The 24,084-nt window shown below is 38.7% G+C and overlaps 1 protein-coding gene across 14 annotated transcripts in view; it reads right to left on the bottom strand.

The window, feature by feature from the left end:
* ARHGAP28 (Rho GTPase activating protein 28) overlaps positions 1–24,084 on the bottom strand; it is a 176,838-nt gene that overhangs the window by 130,893 nt on the left and 21,861 nt on the right. Inside the window, exons 2-4 of one of the 14 annotated variants that reach the window (XM_082418682.1) lie at positions 9,377–9,464; positions 8,195–8,255; positions 6,478–6,625 (exon numbers count right to left, since the gene is read on the bottom strand). The exons of 7 other annotated variants lie outside the window; for them this stretch is intronic. In XM_082418682.1, the coding sequence (XP_082274808.1) occupies positions 6,478–6,536 (59 nt within the window). In that variant the 5' untranslated portion in view covers positions 6,537–6,625; positions 8,195–8,255; positions 9,377–9,464. 6 more of the 14 variants (XM_082418679.1, XM_082418681.1, XM_082418670.1 and 3 more) reach the window with 6 other exon arrangements.

The raw sequence follows: 24,084 nt of genomic DNA, 5'->3' as shown, positions 1-24,084 counted from the left end.
CACCTATGACCAATATTTTGATTGCAGGATACTCTGCCTTTAAACTCGGTGGGAAGCAGCAACTTCCAGGTGAATTGTCAAGTCAGGTTGTTTTTAGCTGAGAAACTCTGCAGCTGGGTGTGAAAGCCTAGTTTCTCTGTCATATCTTTAATTTTTTCAAGGTCAGATAGATAAGAATCTGTGAAAGTATTCAAATTTTAGCTACTTTTTACTTTTCATTTCTGCTCTTATAATTTCCATATTCATTTCCTGTCATGGATGAGCTGTAGATTTCAGTTCCTTCACTCATTTAAGTCTGATGTCCCACAAGCATCTCTGGCTTATTTAAATTACTTAAACTTGTTAGGTGCAGAGCACAAGCTCTAAATATACACGTATACGCATTTTAACTAACCAACCGCGCAGGGATACCTGGGTGAGAATTAGTAACATTTTAATAATAAATTAGACAATCACAGGAATGAAGATACGTCATTGCAAAGGTATAAAACAAAAAAGAGTAGACCCAAAGTGGGGCTTTTATTGATCTCCAATAAGATATTCTAAATGAGAACTAGAATTTCCTTATTCATTTCTAAGCTTTTCTTTTTGAAAACTCTGATTTGTTTCAAATTTGCCTACCAACTCTTTAATGAAACTTTCTGAAACTTTAGAAATTGTGTCTAAAAGGATTAGAGTAAGAACTAAATCCCCATCTGCCAGGATATCTGAATTTGCCTCCTTTCAAATTATACATAAGGTATCTGTGGTGAAATGAAGATTAGGAGAAAACAGTAAGCATTTAAAAGGAAAAGCCCACTCCATGCTTGCTAAGTATTAAATTTTCATTGATTTTAGCCAGCATTTTATTCAAACTTACATTTACAATGTTACATGTGAAATGAGTATTAAAAAGTCAATAAAAACCCATTTAATAAAGCAACAAGATCCATATTATTTTAAAACAAATCTAAAGCAGTCCTATGTCCTTACCAGACTCTTGCTCACAATAAATCATCATTTCCTGTCTTGCCTTTGATCTTCTCTGATTAAAAACCACAACTCTCATTTATCTAAGATGATAAAAGGACAGATACAGAGCGAAAAAGCCACAAATACCATTAATACCTCACTTTCAGGTCTGTCTACCTACAAATCTTTAACTAGCCCAACCATCCAGAAGGAAAATCAGATAATTTACATTTCCCTTTCTATCCTTTCCTGCTTCCTGGAGCAATATTAAAGGATAAGCAAGCAACAGACTCTAAAGCAAATTCTATGCCCTAAACCAAAGAAGAATAGAGTATCTCATACATGCTCTATTATAGAGCACTTTATATATGCTCTATGGATTTTAACACCTCCTCCATCCCCATTTCTCATCTGATACAATTATAGTATGTTTGTCACAGAAATTTCTTATTTTGAATCTTCTAAATAATATTTATAGCAGACCTACAATCCCATACAGTGACGTGTAAAAATAATCATTCCCCAAGCTTCAGTTTCCTAAATAAACTTGAGAAATAGCTATTTAACACAGCACAACGAATGGACTTCACAGCACTTGGAAAATGGCCCTCAAAGTCAAAATTATATCGCTCTGGCATGGAATTTCTGAGGTCTACCCCTGGGGAAACCATCCTCAAAGCCTCCTAACAGGTAATCCAAGGAGCAGAGCTCATTAATTTTCTTCTGGGGCAGTGCTGTGTAAAAGCCTGATATCCAGTCCTGCTTGTGTGGGGTGAACAACTCTGTGTTCAATGCTTTATTCTATTGAACTCTGGAAACTCCCTTGACATCAGTTTCTAAAGAATTTACCAAAGTTGCTAAAAACATTGGCTATTCAGTCTGGTCCTGTATCTCTGATGTCACAGGTCCCATTAACTGGAATGATGGAGAGAAGGACATAAAGAGTGAGAGATCACGCAATTTTGGAAAATTATATGTACCCTGTCATGGCTTAATTCTTAATCCAACAGGATAGGTAGGTAGAACATCAAACACTACTTAAATTGTTCCTTTACCAAATTTGTATGAATTTTATTTCCCGAGGGTAGTAACATCATGATAGTTGTCAATCCAAACTTTGCATTAATCATCAGTATGTCCCTATAATGCCTAATTCAGAAACACTCCTCCCGATATGCAATGCTGGCCAGGTTTGTCTTCTCATTTATCTCTGACTCTGACCCATCTCTCTAGACCCATTTTACTTCTTAGGTTTTGCTCCATTTGTTTCTCTTCCTGTCCTTCCATCCTACTCCACTCCCCATTCTCCCCTGTGTATCTCCACAAAGTACATAACAGAGCTTTCTCCTGGTTCCCAAACTTCACCACGTTAAAGAAGAGTGGCTTACTCTACTAATCAGTTTCATGTTCCCCAAAATACTGCTATTTCCCGTATGTGATGACTATTAAACAGGCCATATTCCCTGCAAAGGGTCAGAAAGGATATTTTATGCTAGGCACTCCTGTGTTTAGGTTTTCAATACATTAAGGTGGTAGAGGTGGAACAGGGAGGGGGGGAAAGGAAGGAGGGCAGGAAATGATGATTCAAAGGACTGTGCAAAAAAAGAACGGTGCTTCATGGGGATATAAGAATATGAATAAGAGTGATTAAGAATAACAAGTTAATTCTTACATAGATCTTACTATGTGGCAATCATTGTTCTAAGGTCTTTACTTATATTGATGTCTTTAATCCTCACAGTAAGTCTAGGAGATTAATTCTGTTATTATCCCCAGTGAGGAAAATGAGGGGCTGAAGGGCTAAATAACTTGCCCAAGTCAGTAGAAGAGCCAGAAATCTTTCTCTTCAACATTGATTTGCTTCTTTTAAAGCTAACAGAGGGGAGTTCCTCCCTGGCAGTCCAGTGGTTAGGACTCTGCACTCTCACTGCCAGGGCCCCGGGTTTGACCCCTGGTCGGGGAACTAAGATCCCGCAAGCCATGCGGCTGGGCCAAAAATAAATAAAATAAAATGAAATAAAATAAAACAAAACAAGCCCACTAAAAGGAAAAAAAAAAAGCTAACAGAGTTGATTATTTCAATACTGGAGAGGGTGAAAGTGAAACTGACTTATGACCAAAATGGCCCAGTTCCTTTGTGACCAATATATGAACCCTAGTAGTTGAGACACATACTAACTTAAACTGATTTTTTTGGTGCTTATTGATAATACAGAAAAATTGCTTAAATGTTGTCCCGGAATGATACTCATTTTAGAAAACGTGGAATACATTTTAAAGTATTTGGGCTCAGGCATAGGGTGACCACATGTGCTGGATTGTTTAGAAAAATCTCAGTTTATACCTGCTGTCCAGGCATGATTGTATAGCACCTACTTTCACTTTTAAAAGTGTCCCATTTCAGACAAGAAAGTATATAGTCATCTTACTTATTCACAACCAGTGTAATTGGCACAAGCCAAATTGCACAAAATTCAGACCCAATCTCTTTATTGTATTATTTTCAGGTCATTCCTTTTAGCAACTCCAGAAGCTATTAATCTATGCCAACAACAGCCAATGGCTGTTCACTGTCAGCACTGAGTCCATTATCTTTATGCACATTTTTTCTTGTTTCATGGTCCCATCCCCAAGCTTTCTATTCAACAAGAATCGTTCACTCAGTTTTTGCTACCTGTAAAATTAATTAGGATTACTGATTAACTCTAAAACTTCTAAAAGGCAAAATCAATACAAAAAAAAAACACCCTCCTTCCCTACTTCAAGACATATATAATTTAAAAACTTTCTGTGCAACTAAAGCCACATAAAGTTACCTCCATAAATGTTAGTTTAAAATCATATATGCTCATAAAAGGGAGAGTTCTATTGATCTTTTCTTCTCAAACATTTTACAGGATTTGGTACATCACCATGTGAATTTCAAATGATCTCTTATTCATCTTCTGAGAATCAACATCTGCATAAAAACTGATAAGTGCTGCATTTGGTTTTAATAATTCTGATTCTTTCATTTCCTCCTCCTAAAATCAGTTGTTTTTACCATCATGAGCTCAGTGGTGCTTTTCCCCATTTCCCTTTTTTCTGCCTCTTCCTACCTTCAAAGACTTCATTTCCCTCTAGTCCTTTTGCCAAATTACTCCCTCTCCTCCTCCAATACTTTCTGTTCTATAATAACCACTCTAGTGACACTTCTGTCCTTAAGGATTCCATTGTCACTTTTTGGAAACAAGCCACTGTTCATTATTCACTCTCTCACATTACACTTCCAGTAATGCCCCCAACTCAGCAATTGCCTTAGTAGGCCTATGCTTTCTCCATAGCACTTTATAATTCTTCTGAAAAATTACTTACTCTTGGTCTCCTTACACAAAACCCCTGACCACCCTACCCTTGGATCAAATTATCCACTCAGATGTACAGTCTACTTGGGAAACTCAGTTGACAAATAAAGCTTCCCAGCTCCTAGGCTTCATTCACCTTATTGCTTATGAAGATCCTTGGGAAACTGACCTACAGAGAGAAGGGAGGAAGTTCCTGCCCTCCAGCCATAGGAGATCAGTTTACGTGCCCTGAAGCACTGGACTGCATTGTTTTACTCTTATCTCGGGTCCACATAACTACAGATGTTTGAGGGTACAGTTGACCACTAGTTCTGGAAAGTGCTCCATGCCAGTGTAAATCAGTATGAGGTAGACAATAGCCTACAATGTCTTGCTTAGTGACTTAAAAGTTTTGACAATGTTCTGCAGATCTTAGTATTTAAACTTAATCTTGATTATGATACCCAACATAGAACTGTATTCATCTTTAATTTCCACTAAATGGCCTCAGCTATCCAAAGAGGTTTAATCTCACTATGATAATGACATATCATTAAAGGGTTCTCTATAAAAGTTGCTTTGGATGTGTGGTACCTTTTGGGGAGAAACTGCTATAAGGTTTGAAGATCACATTTAATAGAAAGAAGTGAATTTCATTAAAGATGTAAGGAAAGTAATTACAGCTTCAGAGTCACACGGCCAAAGGCAAATTATACATTCCATTCTATAATAATGTTTTAAATAGACATTACTTCCTAGTTACCTGTTACCTTGTTCCTTCATGAAAGTGGCCTTATTTGCAATAAGTAGATATCTCGAACAAAGCCGGAGTCATTGCAAACAGAGAATCAATTGTATCACATATTTTAGAGTGATGAGATGACACTTAAGCACATGTTCGCCAACACATAGACCAAAATTTGACCAAATCTTAATCATGAAAAACGAGCATGTCTCTGCATGTCAGCTTTACAATTACACTCTTATAGGAATTTCGGTAATCTCTTTGTCTTTTATGGACAGGGACAATATTTACTAAGACAAAAGTCGGTGTGCTTGGGGTGAAATGTTTCAAGATGAAACTCAACTAGAGTCAGACACACGCAGAAGCCACAGCTCTGGGAAGACCATCAGAATTCAAACTTTAAAACAACAACAAAAAGAAGACACCTCAAAGCATTCAATCCCATTTCTCCAAATGTCATCCTTTCAATTATCTTAAAAATACCCATATTACTAAGAATAATTTTTAAAGGTCAGTCTCTAACTAAACCTCATACTGTGTGAGGTTTTATATATTATTCCTTCCAACTATGGACTACACTTATTGAATGAGCTGGAACTTTACTGTGCGATATAGAGTAAATCATATGATTGCATTATCCCCATGAATCACAAATACAGATAGGGGACAGAGAAGAAAAAAATATAGTTGATTTCAGCTTGGTCTCACTGAAAACACGATACTTGTTCTTACTGTCCCTTTACATTAGAGAGAATAGGAATGTCTAAAAAAATCTTTGAAAGGCTAATTGGAAGATTTATTTTTAATTAGACACAAGCAGTGGCTCTCACGTCAAATTATTTTTTTTTTTACTTTAACCTTTTACAATTGCAATATTGTACTGAAAGTAAGCAGAAATATTTAATAGTCTTATTTAATAGTCTCTTTCAAGGACACTTTCCTTAAAAAAAACAAACAAAAAAAACACTACAAAATCAGCCCTCAGGTACCATTTCACACTGGCACCTAGGTATCCCAAGGCTCTTATTTCACTGTGCCCTCCCAAATTATAGCCTAGATTCAGAATCACTTGACTAAGTGATACTTCTGTAAGACACAAAAGCTACTGATTTATTGAGAGGCTTGAGGCTCTATTTTTACTTCATCACACTCCTATGTATAGTGTTTATAGCAACAATAGAAAAAAATCATCCTCAATCAGTGAGTCAAAGATAAAAATCACATAGAATGATTATGAGCATATAAAGAGGGAAAAATAAACGCATACCTTGGTGGGATGATACTGAGGCATTTCTTAGGAGACTACTCTCTGCATTCCTGAATTGTGACCGAGATGATAAAGAAGTGTGGAGAGGAACAAGTGACCTCATTGTCACCTGTCCGTGCTCTTTAGCTGAGGAGGCAGAGCCTGTGTATCACACGGCAATCACCACACGGCAATTCCAGCTAAGAACTGACCTTGCACCAGATGAGAAGCAGCCAGAGCCCAGCTCACAGAGTCCCTTCTGTTTAGACATGGTTCTCGTTGTACAGAGGCTGGAGTGAATTCAGCAACTGGTTTTGTCGAGCCTGGAACCTATGCTACGCCGCACGAGGTCTGTGTTAACTGAAGACACAAATGGTCTCGGATGTAGACAGAAAAGACTGTGAGAGACGGAGTTAGAGACAGGATCAAACAAAAGCTCAAATTTGAAAGTTAAGCTCTAGTCCTTGGTTTACTTGTGATGCCAGTGATACAATCAGAATAGATAAGGAGGTCTGTTTTGCTTCATTGTTTGAATTTGGGTCTGAGGACCCAATAAGTTATGATAATGTTCACACTCTTTTGCAACAGTTCCAGAAACTGTGGTTGTTAAATTCAGTAGGGGAAAGAATTCCATTTGGCTCCACTCATGTTTTCCTCCCAGAGTAGAAATGAGGATTAATAAAAGCATGTCTGAGTAGAAATCTTATTAGTCTACCAAGGGTGAATGGGCACTGGAGGATTCGTAAAGGGAGCTAAAATTAAATTCTTAATACAATTTAACGTCAATTAAATGCATGTAATGAGAGTGACCACCCCGAAAATTAATCTATTTTATAGTTAAAGTATAATCAAATTGGTCTGTTCTACAAATGTAGCTCTCCTTCCTTTCTAATTAAATACTACTTTATGAAGCTGGACTTCCCAGACACCTGGAATTTTTTAAAAAGATTTGTAGGCATGTCTTCAAAATGAGAGGGACTTTGCTACTTCTTATAATAGAAAAATTGGTTTCTTGTCTTAGCAATTGCCAATTAACTTCATAACCCTAGAGAATTTCAAGGAAAGGAAACCAAACTAAAATCAGAAAGGAAAATTACATAGCAAATACCATGGTTTACACCATCACAGAGACAGCACTGTTGTATTCTGTGATCTATGAAGCTGCTGCCGCTGCTCTTACTGGGCCTGGCAGTGCCATCTCCAGATGCGACACCCCAGTAGAGAACCAGTAGATAATTCAGACACCCCAGTAAAGTATGTGTGTGCCCACGGGTTTGAGGCTTCTTGTTGACCCAGCTGGCACGGCTCATTTTGCCTTTCTACGCCCCAGTCCCAACAATCTCAATTTCTATGTATTTTCCTCCTGGCCATTATTTTCCAGTCTTTAAAATTATATCCTCTAATATCCTCTGAATCATCCCTAGCTACTGAGTCCTAAATTAGATGCTGCATTTTAACAGGAGACACATTATCCCCGAGAATGACTGTCTCAAATGAGGTCATGGACACTCTAGTTTTACAGTCTGAAAAACAAAAGCATTTCCCTTTTCTGTTACCTGCCAGGGATTTTTTTCTTTACAAGAGAGAAAATCTGACAAAGTGAAAGCATAAGCAACTGACCATGTGGAACCTGACCCTGATTAGCATTTCCCTGTGTTTCTTCAGTGTTTCATTTTCTCTTTCTTATTGTAAGAAACTGTCTTCTACAATAAATTTTAACCAGATTCGATTAGTTTGTTTTCTAGTTTTGGAAAAAAAAATCATAGATGGCCCCCTTCCCTCCATTTCACAGACATTTATGGGGCATGTGGCTGGACACAGAGATCGTAAGGACACACCGTGGCTCCAGCTCTTAGGGGGCTGCGAGCAGTGGAGTACAGGGGGCAGCTACAGAGAAGTCACATCAGCATTACCATCAAGAATAATAACCTGAGGGCAGCAGTAGGCCCAGGGTTCACTGGGAGCACAAAGGAGAGAAACTGGATACAGACTGGAAGAGAAGAGGAAAAGGTATTAGGGCAGGTTTTCTAGACAACAGAAGCTGTGGTCCAATCCCCAGGGACGAAAGGACTTAACCAGGTGAAGACTGGGGAGAAGGCTCTCCCAGCAAGGGAAGGAGGATGTGCAGAAAGGGCTCTTGGGACCTCAAATATGCTATAAACTGCTTGATGAACAGGCTATATGTAATCAAGGCAGGATACAAAACCCTGTATAAGGAGAAATATCTGTCCAGTCCAGAAATCGGTTGGACAATGCTGCCAGGGAATGTTTGTAGGCAAGAGCAGTATGTTTGGCTGCTACCTTTTTAACTTTCCTATAAAGATATGCTACAAATTTGCAACTCATGACTTCAGCTCACCTTTCTTGAATCTATTTTCAGTGTGGTATGGCTACTGAATAGATAATGTGCAAACAGACCAGATCAGTTGTTTGCTCTGATTAACTTTCAGCTCAAACTTTTTTTTCCTCATGTTATGATTATATTGGTCAGAGATGTACTAGAAGCTTTAACTCCAATCACAGAAATGCTTCATTTACAAAAGCAAACACTTTCCTCTCTGTCTTGGCACACAAGACTAGGGACTGGTGGTCTCATGTGCCGATCACACACCTGCACAGGGATCCAAGGAAAGCACTAGAAACACCAAGCAAACTCCCATTCAGGACACCGAACTTGGACTGTGGGTATGAGGGTAAAAAAAAAAGGGAGGGGATTAACTTACCTTGTCTTCCTATTAGAAAACAATTATACAATTTCCCACCCCTCATGTGTGAAATACTGAAAGGCTTCTGTTTCCTCTACATCTTCTTCGAGAATGGCTAAAACTCAGTACCTTCTTGTGCCCTGATCTCGTTAAATGTTGACTGCCAACATTTTTCACTTCTGAGAACAGAAACATCCCATTCATACAGGTATTATCTCATAAGCCCAAGGCACCCCCAGCTTCTGCCCCATTGGCTTTCTCATATCAGCCAGAAATGCCCAAGCCCAGACGCTGGCCATCACAGCAATGCCACCCGGAAGTGTCCTGACTGTGGGGAGACACACAGGACAGCAGGCATTCTATCTGTGTTTATATTGAATTTGTCCAGCAGTCGTTCAAAGCTCACCTCAAGTCCTGGGGAAACACTCTGAATACTATAAGTATACTCTCCAGGTATATGAAATGGTCCTGATAACTGTAAATGTAAAGATATCCTGGATAGAAAAAAAAGAGAGGAAATTTTAAATAATTTGACCAATATCTTCTTAACCTGCGGTCCACAAATCACCTGAAAATGCATGCAAACTTGTACAGCATACATATGTGTACTTTTCATAAAGGTCTAAGGCTTTTATTAGATTCTTGAAGCATTCTATGACTTGAAAAAGCTAAGAACTACATGATAAAAAGTAACTCTTCTTATTTCGGTATGTAAAAATACAACTCAAAAAAAAAAAAAATACAACTCAGGTGCACAAGCTAGAAATATCAAGGAAACATAAAATACATCACTTTTTGCCTTCATTTGTATATCTTTGAGCAATGAATACCAAATTAAAAGATAGTATTTGCTACACATGCTGTCTGTGAAAAGTTACCTTGCTTCAATAGTTCATCTGATAATTCTGACAATACATTTTGTAATTTGGCTTTAAATAAATTCACCCTAACACCAGAAAAAAAGATATTCTGGATGTAAAATAGTTCCCCAAAGTAGATATTGATACAGTAAATGGTTTGTTTAATTGAATACTTGCTAAATTTGAGGTCCAATCACACTCGGGTATGTGGAGAATTCTATTCTAGGAGTAGCATAATTCCAGGAAGATGGAAAACCTGTAACTGAATCTCCTTCACCACTTTCCAAAAACAAATAGGGGTGCATTCCAAACACCAGCAGCCACAGGCTTAACTGCAGCTGACCAAGTTTGAGATGACCTACAAAATCTTCTCTGTTATTAGTAACATTCCTGCCTTCATGGAATTACCAAAATGCATGTGGGGGTCAGGGTTTCATTAGTGTTGAGTTAGTCTTCTCCCCCATCTGCCCTGTATCCCTCTGGGGCACAACACTAGGAAAATTCTGTCATCCACAATACCCAGCTGTGTCACCCAACTGCAAGCCAAGTTAATGGGAATAAAAGCTATGCTAAATGTGAAGTCTGAAGATGGGACTTTGGCTGAACCACTAGCATTCCAGCATATGTTTGCGATTATCATTAAGCCACCTACTCCCAAGATATAAGCTACTTTGTATTAGTTATTTGACTGGGGGAGTAGAGTAGGGGGGTGGGTAATAAACTTCTAAAAGAATTACATTTATGCTTCAGTCTGATTCTTTCAAAACGAATTCTCATTAATTTTGAAAGAAATGTACAAAGAGTTGAAGACACCCTCCCAAGGTGAGGTACTCTCATTAATTTATTTTCATTGGTTTGGCTGTGACAATTAATATCTCTTTGACAATTCACTCATTGAGCCAATCCCATCCCACAAATAAAATCTTGCAAATATTTGTATAGACGTTACCACTACTTCCCTCACCAATTTCTCAGTACATCCAAGCTGAATTGAGCCCCCTTGTATACCCTCTCTTTGCCGCACACCCTACCCATACACTAGGATACCCACATCACCCAGTATGTCCACGTGCCCAACTAAAACACCACTCCTCTAGGAAGCAAAGCCTGTGTTCTCTCCAGAGGCATGAATTTAAATAAGACATGGTTCCCAATGGTCTCGGGATCCCTTAACAGCCCCTCAAGCATGGAAACTCCATCCTGTTTAGCTGTGATCCTTCACAGTGCCCTCAGGGAAGATACTCAGAAGATACGTGCTAAGAAAGAAATTAAAAGAAAGAATAAATGGATGAATGAACTGAATGACAGAGAATCTAGAGGTCTCTATTTTCTCAGTTTAATTTTTATTTTTTTCACACACTTACAATGTTAGAACAATTATTTGGACAAAGTGTTCAGTATATTGGTTTTTTAAATCAATTAACCTGTTTGCTAAATGTATAACCCTCATTCTTTCTTAGCCAACCCTTGGTTTGGTTTCCGGAATACTACCACTGAATTCCTAGTTTTTTTTTTTCTCTCTCTCTCTCAACCTTTCATTCCTTTAAAATATGTGAGCTAAGACAGTTTCCCCAAATGTCAGTCTGATAGTATATTTGAGGTAATGTGACTCATATCCATCACAAACTGAACAGGGCAGAGAACACTAGCTAAAGACCTGGGGGTTCTGAACAGTCTGGGCTCTTCTTCCACTGACTCCTTGTGACCTTGAAAAGTCACTACTCTGAGACTCAGTGTCCTCGCTGAAAGGTGAGAGGTTGTTACTAATACAACCCCCAATTCCTTTCAGCTTTATGTATTCTTGAGAATAAATTCTCTGTATCTTGCTATTATAGGCTTACAAGTTTCACGAGTAGGCAGACCAGGAAGCTGTCTACATTAGGGGACTGAGTTCTAGGGCCCACGGGCCACATCCAGCCCACTGCCCATTTTTGTAAATGAAGTTTTATTATAGTACAGTCATGTCTATTGGTTTATCAACTGCTGCTTTCATGCTAATGATGGTGGAGTTACAACAGAGACTGCATGGCCAGCAAAGCCCAAAATACTGCTCTTTTGCAGGAAAACATAGCCAATCTCAGTTCTACAAGATGTGCATTGAGGATTGTGACTTCCTACCGAAAGATCTTGCCTCTCTTCCTTGAATGAGACCTGGAATTTCACCATTAGAAGTTACAAAATGTATATATGCTTTGGAAAGGCAAAATGCCTCAAGTGTTAAGCAGATAGTCCCCTAGTAGTAATCAAATGATCCCTATCTGAGACAGCAAAGGAAAATGGAAGGGCCCAGGCAAGCCAAAGCAAATTGAGCAGGCACCAAAGATAAATTTTCTTACTTCCCAATTTTGCCTGGGTCCACCACGGAGAGATGAGTCTCTAGATTTTGATATTGTGATGGGTTTTCATCTAAACCTGCTCCCTCACCTAGCCCCTCTTTTATGTAACAGCCAATGCCTATGGGACAGCTGGATGACAATCAAGTACGACAATAAAATAAAACCACCAAAGGGTCTACATACATTTTTCCCACTTTCAGGCTCTGATGAAATGATGTGTTTGAATCTCAAAAGCCATTACTCTGAGGAAAGGAAAGCAGACACAAAACAATATATACTGTAATGTTCTGTTTATATGACTTCCAAGAATAGGCAATACTAAGGTATGGTGATAGAAGTCAGAAACTGGCAGGAAGCAAAAGGGGCATGAAGGACGTTTTCAGAGTGATGGAAATGTTCTATATCTTATTTTGGATGGCAGTTACATGGGTTAAAAATCAACTAGCTGAATCCTTAACTGTGCATTTTACTCTATATTAAGTATATCTCAACTTTAAAATTTATTAAGTGACTATTATCACTAAATAAAGGCTTTTTTTTGTTTGGGGATATGTCTTCAGAAATCTTGAAGATCTTTAGGATCACGGTCATTATATAAATTTCCCCCCATAGGAATGGTTAAGAGGGTGAGGGGAAGGGGAGGTGGCTCTTGGCCTCTGCGCCCATTTCCCTCACAGGCACATTCTTGCAATATGTCATCGGATATCTCAGTTTGGGGACCTACTCTTTCACAAAAACTCAAAAGCAGAAAATGAGGAAATAGTTGAAACAGATTTGTCTCCTTAAATTGTGTGTATGTGTTGTTGGACTATTAAAAAACACAGAGAAGATATACAACAACATGCTCACATGTTTCTTGGAAGTCTCTGCTTTACTTAATTTGCATTAAATTTATTCTAATATTGTGCCAAATAGAAGTATTAAATCTAGCACATATGATATTAATAAAAATGTATCTTTCAAAAAATTAAGTTATTAATAAATGCTCTTTTAAATCTGAACAAAAAATAATGAAGTGCCATGGCATTCTTCAACAGTATCTAGCACTCCTATTAACTGGGCTACCAGTCTACAATCATCTGAGAAATAAAAATCAGTTCTGCTTATTGGACAGGCTATATTTTTCAAAGAAAAGCTGAAAGACAAATACCTTACTGATATATTAATCTGACTTTGGTAGCTTGTTTGAAATGAACCAAACTCTACTTAAGAGTAATCAAAGGTACTAAATTAGGCAACAATACATGCTTACTGCACAGACAGCATTAAGTACCCAAGAGATCATTTAAATAGGCAGAGTTAAATGAGAAGGGGAAAAGTGTTATTACAAAATTAGTACAGGTCTGAACCCGTGTTTTGGTTAAAAGTCTAGAATTATCTAATTACCTTCATTTCCAACTTAACAATTGAGAAAAAGAGAATTTACGGGTTAGAAGGGATCTAGAGGTCAGCTCATGGAAGCCCTTCATTATTCTAATGAAGAAGCTGGGCATGTAACCGAGTTCAGTCTGACCTTCATCGTTTTACCCAAAATGCACAGTAAGTGGTCTCTCCCCTCGCTGGCTGGTCTTATATTACGTGGCCTCAGGACACCAGCAACTGTGGCTACAATCGCTGTCCCTTTTCCTCAGACTGGTTCTTCTGCCAAAAACTCTTCCCACTCTCATTCTTCCTACTAACTCATGCTCATTCTTTAAGGCTTAATCTAGTTATGACTCCTCCCAGATGCTTCCCTTGACCCCTTTCTCACCCACATCCATTTGAGCCCTGAGTGTTAGTTACACCTTCTCTGCTTTCCCAGAGCACCTCATGAGTTTTTCCTCAATCATTCTTTCAACCATTCAAATACTGAGAGTCTGTTCTGGGCCAGTGGGCTAATGCTGGGGAGACAGAGAGAGAGAGAGAGAGACTTCCTTTCTACCCTCAAGGAGCTGCACTTCAGATGCAGCTGAAATGCCTGTTAACAGTCCATCTATTCTCACTGAAGGACTATTAAACCATTTTTGCAGCCCCAGAACCTGACAGAGTGTATGGCATACAGAGGCTCAATAGATGGCTGTTCAATTTCACTTTTATTGTAAAAATCAGGAGTTCAAGTTTTTCTTCTTTTAATGAGTAAAATGACCCTTGAGCAAAATTTAATCTTTAAACCAATGGAGGGTATATTTACCTTCTATTAATTATCCATACTGCTCTCAGTTTTATGTGTCATGGCATGTTCATTTACAATTGTTGCCAGTTTTGATTTTTATTAATTATTCTTTACTTCATAGCATATTACCAAGAGTTCATGTTATCCTATGACTAAAGGCTAATTTAGCAGATTCTGGGAAAGCAGGTAGTATGCAAGGTCAGAACAGTATATTCTCCAACACAACACCAATCCAAGGTTTCTAATACTTCTAGGGTCAAAAATAATAGCAAATTATGAAACTATCATCATACATTTAAAAGGAATATTATCTTCACCATTATTTAATGAATTAATTGTTAATTTACTCAAAAAGCATATATGTACCTGTCACTGAATTAGGCCAGGGACACGGAGATGAATAAGACATGGTCCAGGGCATCACCAAACTCCTTGGCTTTAGAGAGGTCAGCTACGTAAGTACTACCGTAAGTAGTGGGTAAGTGCAATACTAGAAGAAAGTAGAGGTAGAGGAGGCACAAAGGTGGAAGTGACCAACGTGGCTTGAGGAGGAAGCAGTCAGGGAAGACCTCACAAAGGAAGTGATGCTTCTCAACCTGAGGAGAGGCCACATTTCCACAAATCAGCCCCCACTGTGTTTACTCAGCAACAATTTGTTAAGACTGCTGAGTGCCAGGCCCTTTAATGGGGGGGGGGGGAGGGGGCGGGGCGGGGGGAAGGTAGTGAAGGATTCAGCAATGAAGAAAACAGACAATGCTCCTGTTCCAGAAGTGCTTAAGCACTACTGTGGGGCTAGTGATAAAGATTCATCCTAAATGCAAAAATGTTATCAAAGGATTATAAATAGGAGACTAAATGTGTTTAAATCTTGCATTCTAGAAATGCTAGGTTTCCTTCTTGACGTTCAGCCAATTTTCAGCTCTTTTTGCTAAGTTTTAAAAGCTCCCCCCTTCGGTCTCTTCACCTTCCCATAAGCTAAGCTCCTACAACAGGTTCCACTTGATGCCTCTATTTCCTTACCTCACACTCACTCTTCAACCTGCAGCAGACAGGCTTCCACCTCTCACTTCCATTAAACACACGCTCGCAAAGATCTTCATTGTTATCCACACTACAAATCCGGTGGACAATTTTTAGTCTTGACCTTATTGGTCACTTAGCTATCTTGCTATGGTTGTCCACTCATTCTGAACCTAATGCCTTGGCTTCCAGAATGCTCCATTCTGGTCTCCATCAGAGGCTCCCAAAGCTCTGCCTTTCCCTAACTGGCACTGCTCCTCGGGTTTCCATCTGTGCTCCCCTGCTGTCTCTATAGAGACTCTATTCTCTATTCTCTCCTGCCAGATCTCATCCAGTCCCAGTTTTCACTACCTCTCAAATGCTGAAGATTCCCATGAATAAATAGCTTAGAAGTCTTGGCCTTGATCTCCAAGCTTCCAACTTGTATAGCCAGCTATCAGCTGGGTATATACACTGAGCTCAAAATTTCACAGGCTAAACTTCTCCCACCCCCAATCTGCTCATCCACCAGAATTCTCAATTTCAGTTAATAACACTCTAAAACAAAAACTCAAGACTTTTTTCCTGGTCCCCAGTATGCATTTAATTACCAAATCATACCAACTTCATTGCTTGTCTTCCCAAAGACTCCATTACTCCCTTCCATCCATATTCGAACAACCCTAGTCTAGGCTCTCATCATCTTTACTTGGACAAGGGCATTAGCCTTCCAAATAGTCACGGTGCGCCTTAAAGCCACCTGTTATACTCCAGAGAAGAAAAGACACTGGGGGATCCTGGAACAGAAGGAGCAAACAGTTACAAGATCACAATTTTGATTTTATGGATTTTAATCCAATAGCTCTGAAACCAGATTAAAATAGTAATGATCTGAATCGGGTATGAGCAGCGTGGGGTTGGGGAGTGGAAGAGACAGAAGAGAGAATAAGTCAGTGTAAAATTTGATTAACTGAAGAGAGTTCCTCCTTAAGACCCATTAAAAAGTCCTCTGAGTGCAAAGTACTTCCATGGATACTAAAGAGAATTGGTGCTAATTTTTTTAACTCCCACAATAAGAACTTTTTTAAGAGTCTGGATAAGAGAAGTATCATGTTTGTTTAGGATAAGTATAATTGAAATCAGCTTCACTTGGGCTTCTTCTAAGCAATGACTCATGTTGTTTTAGCTGGTGTTGACTCACTGCCCCACAAAGGATGACACAGCTTTAAACAAGCAGAGCAGGGCCTGCTTTTTCCAATTACATGCTTCCAGCAACTGAAGAGGTGGGAGTCCTCTGGAGTGGAGCCTTCTGCAACTAAGCACAATTTTGATTTTACAAAAACAGTTGCCAAGTCGACCTTGTAATCACTGAGCTTTGTAAATGAGGAGGAGAGAAGTTAAGTTGTGGTATGTTAAAAATCACAGGGGCCAGGCATCCTCTGTTTTTTCAAAACAGAATCTACGGAAACTTACAGTCAGCTCTTTTCCCATTTAATTGCTTACTCTATTGAGGTCAGCAAATGTTTTTCTTCAAGATGCCAATGAAAAGTCGCAGCAAGTGTTTTCGAGACTCTCCAAGTTACGTTTGCTGAGATAACGTGCAAGGGGAGTTGTAACAGTGTTTGAAAGGAAGCTAAGGAAATGTCGTTCTCATTAACGGTTACCACCTTTTCTCCAGTCCTAGACCTTTAATGTTCTCCCATCTGCGAGCCAGTTTTCCCCTCCTCCATGTTTTCCTTGCTGGTGGCCTGACTGCTCCCAGAGCACATTGGTCCAAGCTGTGGGCCTGAGTAGGTGCCGTGGTAATGCAAGCAGGAGACGAGGGGTCAGCAGAACAAATTCAGAGCCTGGCTCAACAAGTTGGTTATTCCTTGTGAGGTTTTCGACAAGACACTTTTCCATACTTTGCTTCCCAGCTGTACCACAGAGATTAGTCCTCACTCATTACTGGTCTTTCATGATGTTTAGTTCCTATTAGTAATACACTCTGAACAAGTTGGCTAGTTAAAAATAGTTAGAGAAGACTTCTAAAGACATGGCAGTTGGCAGAGAAGCCCAGACCAAACTGTTTAGGTATAACTAAAATGACTGTCCAGCCTCTGTAGTTCCAGTGTTCTAAAAAACAAAGTTGATCAAAATGAATACCTCAGAAAATGAACACAAGTGCCTGGAGGCCACTCTGATGCTGACCTCTCCAGAAGATTCAAGTCCAGACTACAATGGGCCCTGGGTTTGTTTCCTAAACAGAAATCCTTGAAGCCCAATTTAGGTTCAGCATTATCGATGGCTCCAAGGTCACTGAGGGATAGGGGCTGCGCTCAGGCTGATGGGAGACCAGGGATGGCTCGGGGTCCGGACTGGATTGCACAACCTATCTTAACTTATCCTAAGTTTCTGAGCACCATTTTGAACAGAACTGGTCTTCACAAAGGCATGGTTCAGGACCTGCTTGTCCCTTGGTTGGCTTCAAAATCAAGATAAGGTGAAAACTTGATTGAATATTAGGAGACAGGAGAGGAAAACCCCATTAATTCTCATGGAGCATTGCTTCTCAACCCTGCATTAAGAACTGTTAGAAGTCACATGGAAGGAACAAAGTGAAAAATAAGTTTTTAACCATAGAAATCTATCTTAGTAGTTAAAGAAAATGGTTAATAAAACTAACATGAAAAATTCTAAGAACATGAACCTAAGGGTTCGAGGATTAAAAGTTGCCCTCCCCTCCTTCTGCCTAAAAAAGAGCCCTAGGAAGATTTCCTATAACTCATTGCTTGGATCTCACTTTCCTGGTCAAGTTGAATGACTTCTGTAGTACATTTTGTCTATTTTAAAATATAGTTACCTAAATAAGACTGCAAGATGGGCAAGTACATAGCTTTTAAATTTTAAAAAATCCTATTATTTTACTTCCTTCACATGGCAACAAAATTTCTCAAAAAAACTATTTATATCCATTCATATTTAACTTGCTCCATGCTCATTCCATTAACACAGAATAGACATGACTGCAAAAGGAAAGACTAAATCAAAACTGAGTATAATATCTACTATGTGAAAGTTAGTATTGCTGGTTGCTAAGCAGGGATATGATAATACTGTCCCTGCTCTCAATAAACCTATAACCAAATTGTGGCAGAAAAACACTAAATCCACAATATACTAAATAATGTTTCAAGATTTAAATAATGGGTTAAAAGCACCAGTTTTAGAAGGGCTGTCATTATCTTGCTGTGTGATCTTGGGCTATTTCTCTGTGCCTCAGTTTCCTCCCATGTCACTGGATTGTGGTGAGGATTAAATGAGATAGTGCATGTCAGGCTCAGTAAGCTATCAATAAAACCTGGCACCTTTTTTTTTTTTAAAGAATTGACACTACAGGACTGTGCGTGATGAATTACCAACGGATCATTATTGTTATGGTAGGTAAAAACCCTTCTGGCTACTATTGTGAAGGAAGTCTTCAGAAAGGAGGTCTAGTCCTTACTTCTTTAGCTACATTTATCCTCTTGTGTTTCGCTTTACAGCGCAGCCACTTAAATATGGGTTTATTCCCAACCACTGACCTGTTAACTTTGGCTACTACGTGAATTTTTCAGTATGGTAATGAAGGTAGGGAAAAGGGGGCAGGAAAGAGATCAAATATCATATTATCAGTTATAATGTCATTTTAGTTTTCTAAACACCTGTCAGGTTTCTCTACAGCTCTATAAAAATATAAATCCATTGATGGGCCTTTGTATAAAGCCAAAGGCACTGTCCAGTGTTTTCTAAATTGATTTTCATAAATCAATACTGAACAGGAAACTTCAAAGGAATTCTTGTCCCTATACATTACAGATGTACAAAAGCAAATTCTGTGGCTGACCACAAAATTTAACATAGTAAAGATTTATCTCTTATACGTAAAAGATAATCAGCACCACAACTTAGAATTATTAAAATAGTACAAATATATCTCAAGTGTTTCACAATTTAAAACTACTACATACTATTCTGCCTTTGGTTTCCAGGGTCTCCTTCTCCTTCCTGTCTTTGGTATTGTGTGTTTGTGTGCAGCAATCATCTATTCATCGAAGGGATCAGAAATGGAATGCATAGGTTTAATTAGTTTTTAAGAGTAACATGAGACACCACAGCTGGTTCTCAACTTGATATTAGCATACGTCCTCCCACACTTGGAATTACTTGGCACTTAATGCCTGTCAAATGGATAGTTTTACCTATAATATTCATTTACTGAAGAATGATGTAACACATTTGATACTCAAAGAATGTGTCATAAACCACAGATATTTAGGAAGATGATATATAGTAAAACAATCTACTACTTTCTTTAGTTCCCACTTTAGGCACTTTTGGACACAACATTAATATTTTGATGCACATCCTCTAATAATCACAAAGAAATGGATACATGAAATTCCCCATTATAAAGAAGAACACATTATACAAAACTCACTAACTCAAGTAACCAGAACATAGCAAGAAACTGAAAGCAAACAAGCAAACCAAAAAATTCTCAAGGAAACTGAAATAAATGCTATCAAAATCTTTTGTTAGATTATACATTTTAGTTCTTTGAGCAGCATTCTCTTTACACAGTTCCAACAAGCTTGATTATCTAATCAAAAGTAAATTACAAAGCATGTTAAAAATAGAATATTAGAAAGAACAAAAGTACTGCTAAAGGCTTTAAGGTCTGCCTGAAAAGAAGGAAAACAACAACAATAATAAATAATATTTAAATTATATAATCAATAAAACAATACACCAATATAGGCTATTTACTTTTTTTTAACATCTTTATTGGAGTATAATTGCTTTACAGTGGTGTGTTAGTTTCTGCTGTATAACAAAGTGAATCAGCTATACATATACATATATCCCCCTATCTCCTCCCTCTTGTGTCTCCCTCCCTCCCACCCTCCCTATCCCACCCCCCTAGGTGGTCACAAAGCACTGAGCTGATCTCCCTGTGCTATGCGGCTGCTTCCCACTAGCTAGCTATTTTACGTTTGGTAGTGTATATATGTCCATGCCACTCTCAGGCTATTTACTTTTAAAGCGAGCAAGGCATCAACATCTCAATCAGTGCCTGTACTACAGCACTGTAATTCCTACTGACTTAATGATGATAGTCGTTTAGAAAAGGTTCTTTTCTGCACTAAAGATAGATTTGACTTCATATATTCATCCAAAGAGGCTTAAAAACAAAATGAAGTCTACTGTTTAAATGGATAAACTTTGTTTCCAAAATTTTCTTCTGAGGAACATTTTACTCCCTTCATTTGCTTTTCTATATAACATTCTACTTCTAATCTTTGCTAGAACCGGTATCTAGAGACCACAGATTGAGAAAACAGAGAATGGATATGACTTCAAAAGTGAAATAGTTTGGTTTAAGGATGGAATAAGAAGAAATTTTGATTATATGCAAATTAGAATGTTTGCTTTAGTTACGATACATTTGCAAATGTTCAAGTAACATCTCTGGAACACTGGTAAGGGGAAAATGTTTCCCATCAGATGCAAGCATAGTGCCAAGAAAACAGAAGGACAGCCTCAGTAACAAGTGCCAGGCAAAGTGGGACCTAATAACCACCCTCTCTGAACACAGCATTTAATTTAGCAACTTTCTGATTATTTTTTCTATTAAGCCTGTAATAAAATTTTGCTTTCAAAAAATCATGGATTTTGAAAATTAGGGAATTTATAGGTTTCATGAACTCAGATCAGATAAAACTAAGCCATTTTATTGTACTTTGTGGCAAAACTGTGAAAAAAAAACAGGTTAGATTACATTTGGTTGACTTTTTAGAGGCAAAAAAGCACAAATAATAAAATCAGAGAGAATACTGAATGTGGATTTTATAGTACGTAAAATAAGTCAAACGTAGGAGGACTGAGAAAAACTGAAAATCACTATTAGAACATCACTGTAATAAATGTTACTGGCAAGATCCGTAGATGGACGTGAAAATCAGAGGAGGAAAGTTTGAGGAGAAACAGGATGTTAACACCGTCAAAACGTATCTTTCCCAAGATATTTATTAATTACATAGGGAAACCTGGCAGACAACACCTTAACCAGGTGTTCAGAGCTAACATCAACATTAACGAGACAGCGACATCGTGAACCCCCCCAAATGATGCACTGAGAAAGGCCTGACATCATTCTGTGGAATTCTCACCCAAAACGCATAACTTCAGTCCAGTCATGAGAAGACATAAGACCCATCCAAATTGAGGGACTTCCTACAAAACAACCAACTGGTACTCCAAAAGTGCCAAGTCAGAAAAGACAACAGACTGTCATGGATTGTAGGAGGTTTGGGAGTCATGACTAAATCCAATGTGGGATCCCGGATTCAATTCTACAACAGAAAAATTCCAATTCTAATGGAAAAACTGGTGAAATCAGAATAAAGTCTATAGTTTAGTTAATAGTACTGTAGCAGTGTTAATTTTTTGGTTTTGATAATAGAACACAGTTCTGCAAGATATTAATCTTAGGGAAGATTAGGGAAGCGGGAGAAGGTTACACGGGAACTTACTGCACCACTTCTGCAAATTTTCGGAAGTCTAAAATTACATCAAAATAAAAAGTTAAGGGAAAGTTATCATCTTCATACACATGAAAATGATTCTACAACACTCTAAGTTCCCTGAATTTTTTCGGATACATTAAGGATTAATGATCAGGGAGAGCTGAGCAGGTTAAAAATGGACAGAGCAACTGGCCAAATGTTAAGCCAAATGACACGATCAAAGGAAATGTGCCAGATGTTTTCCAACAGCTCTACATATGGAGGCACCTACAATCAGCAGGGACCCCACTGTAAAAAGAAACCAGAGCCACCAACTCTGGTTTCAGCTTTCACATAAAGAATGACCTATAAATACCTCATTCTCTCCTAAGAATCCTATTTCCATTACTCTTTCCGAACGCTCTAGAAAAGTGTACCTACTATGCCCCAGAATTTGGTGTACCTATGTATATGTTTGTAAGCTCACACAGACCTACATTAATGCTTAACTGAACAAGAGTTGGCACCTTGAAATAAACGTCTTTCTAATTAATTAATTTCAATCCAGGAATGTACCACTAAATATGTGGTACATTCCTGGATTTTTTTTTTTAGCCCAGGTCAACAAACGTTTATTGCCATTTCTGGCTCCCCCAGCCCCAGCAAGACCCCTGCTTACAGGGTAGAAATACTGAGCTCTGGTGCAGAGGAATGGGGGGTGTTACCTCTCTCTGCACACTGCCAAGGTTAAAAAAAAGAAACCCACTTACTGGAGAGGGAAGGCCATACAGGGTTGGAGTTCAAGGGCATGTATGGCTCGGTCCCACCTCTGCTGGCTGCAGAATATAGAGACCATGGTTCCAAACATTTTTTAAAGGAGGGGAGAAGTTGCCAACTCTAGTCTTTTCCACAAACAAAATATTTACTTTCTATTCACCACTAATTCCATTTTAATCAAATCATTCCCATTATAATGAACAGTTATGCTATTAGGAAACAATATGCCCTTGACAAAAGTTTTAACATTGCTATAGAATTAGAATTCCTAGGATAACCTTGGGGAGCTTCTATGTTTGTTTTTCAGGAACAGTTGGCTCTTTTCCTCCTCTATTTTTGTCCTCTTTCAGGAAGTTTATGGTATATTGAGATAAACATCAGAAATACTCATAGCCATTTTATACTATACCTTCACTAAAAAATGTTGTATATGTTATTTGTATATAACTTAGGAAATCTTTGAAAAACAAGATATCTAGCTTCATCTTCAGCTACCTTTCATTTTGTAAGTGAAATCATTTTGAACACATGTTAACATTTTCACTCTCGATTCTGAATAAGGGTCTAGGAGCTTAGCTTCTCTAAAAATCACATGATTCTAAAGATAATTCCAACCATTTGTTTCAACAGAACTGAGAATTTGTAATCCTTCGTTCTCTTTTATCCTTACAACAGAATGTAAATATAGAATGTTTGTGAAATAAGGAATTGCTTTCCCTCCTCGCAACAAATGCTTAGTATTCCTGAGTCTCTTCCCTGCATGAGTAAGTTTGGGGGATAGGTACCAAAAATGTTCTACTCCTCTTTACGTCAACAGCTGTGATTAAAAGCGGTAACAGTAATAATGCAGCTTACAATTATCAGGCGCTTCCTTGGTGTCGGATGCTAGCTAGTCTACTAAGCAGCTGAAGCAGGCTGCCCAAGGTCACATAGTAGGAAACGGTGTAGGTGATGAACAGCGTCTGGCAGTCTGACCCCGAGCCTGAGTAACTGGCAAGTACACTTTACACTGGCTACTCACTTTAATAAAATAAAATGGGCAGGCCCCAAAAGAAATTACAATGGACACCCAGCTTCAGTGTTGAAGAGTAACAGGGACAGGTGTGTAATGGAGCCCATGGAAGCCTCAGTTGCTGGATCCTTTGGGGGTTTTTTTGGTTTGTTTGTTTGTTTATTTATTTATTTTTGACTGTGTTGGGTCTCCGTTTCTGTGCAAGGGCTTTCTCTAGTTGCGGCGAGCGGGGGCCACTCTTCATCACGGTGCGCGGGCCTCTCACTGTCGCAGCCTCTCTTGTTGCGGAGCACAGGCTCCAGACGCGCACGCTCAGTAGTTGTGGCTCACGGGCCCCGTTGCTCCGCGGCATGTGGGATCTTCCCAGACCAGGGCTTGAACCCGTGTTCCCTGCATTGGCAGGCAGATTCCCAACCACTGTGCCACCAGGGAAGCCCTGTTTGTCTGTTTT

This window comes from Balaenoptera physalus (assembly GCF_965194825.1).
Source record: "Balaenoptera physalus genome assembly, chromosome: 12".
Lineage (NCBI taxonomy): Eukaryota > Metazoa > Chordata > Mammalia > Artiodactyla > Balaenopteridae > Balaenoptera > Balaenoptera physalus.
This window is presented reverse-complemented; position numbering and strand designations above follow the sequence as displayed.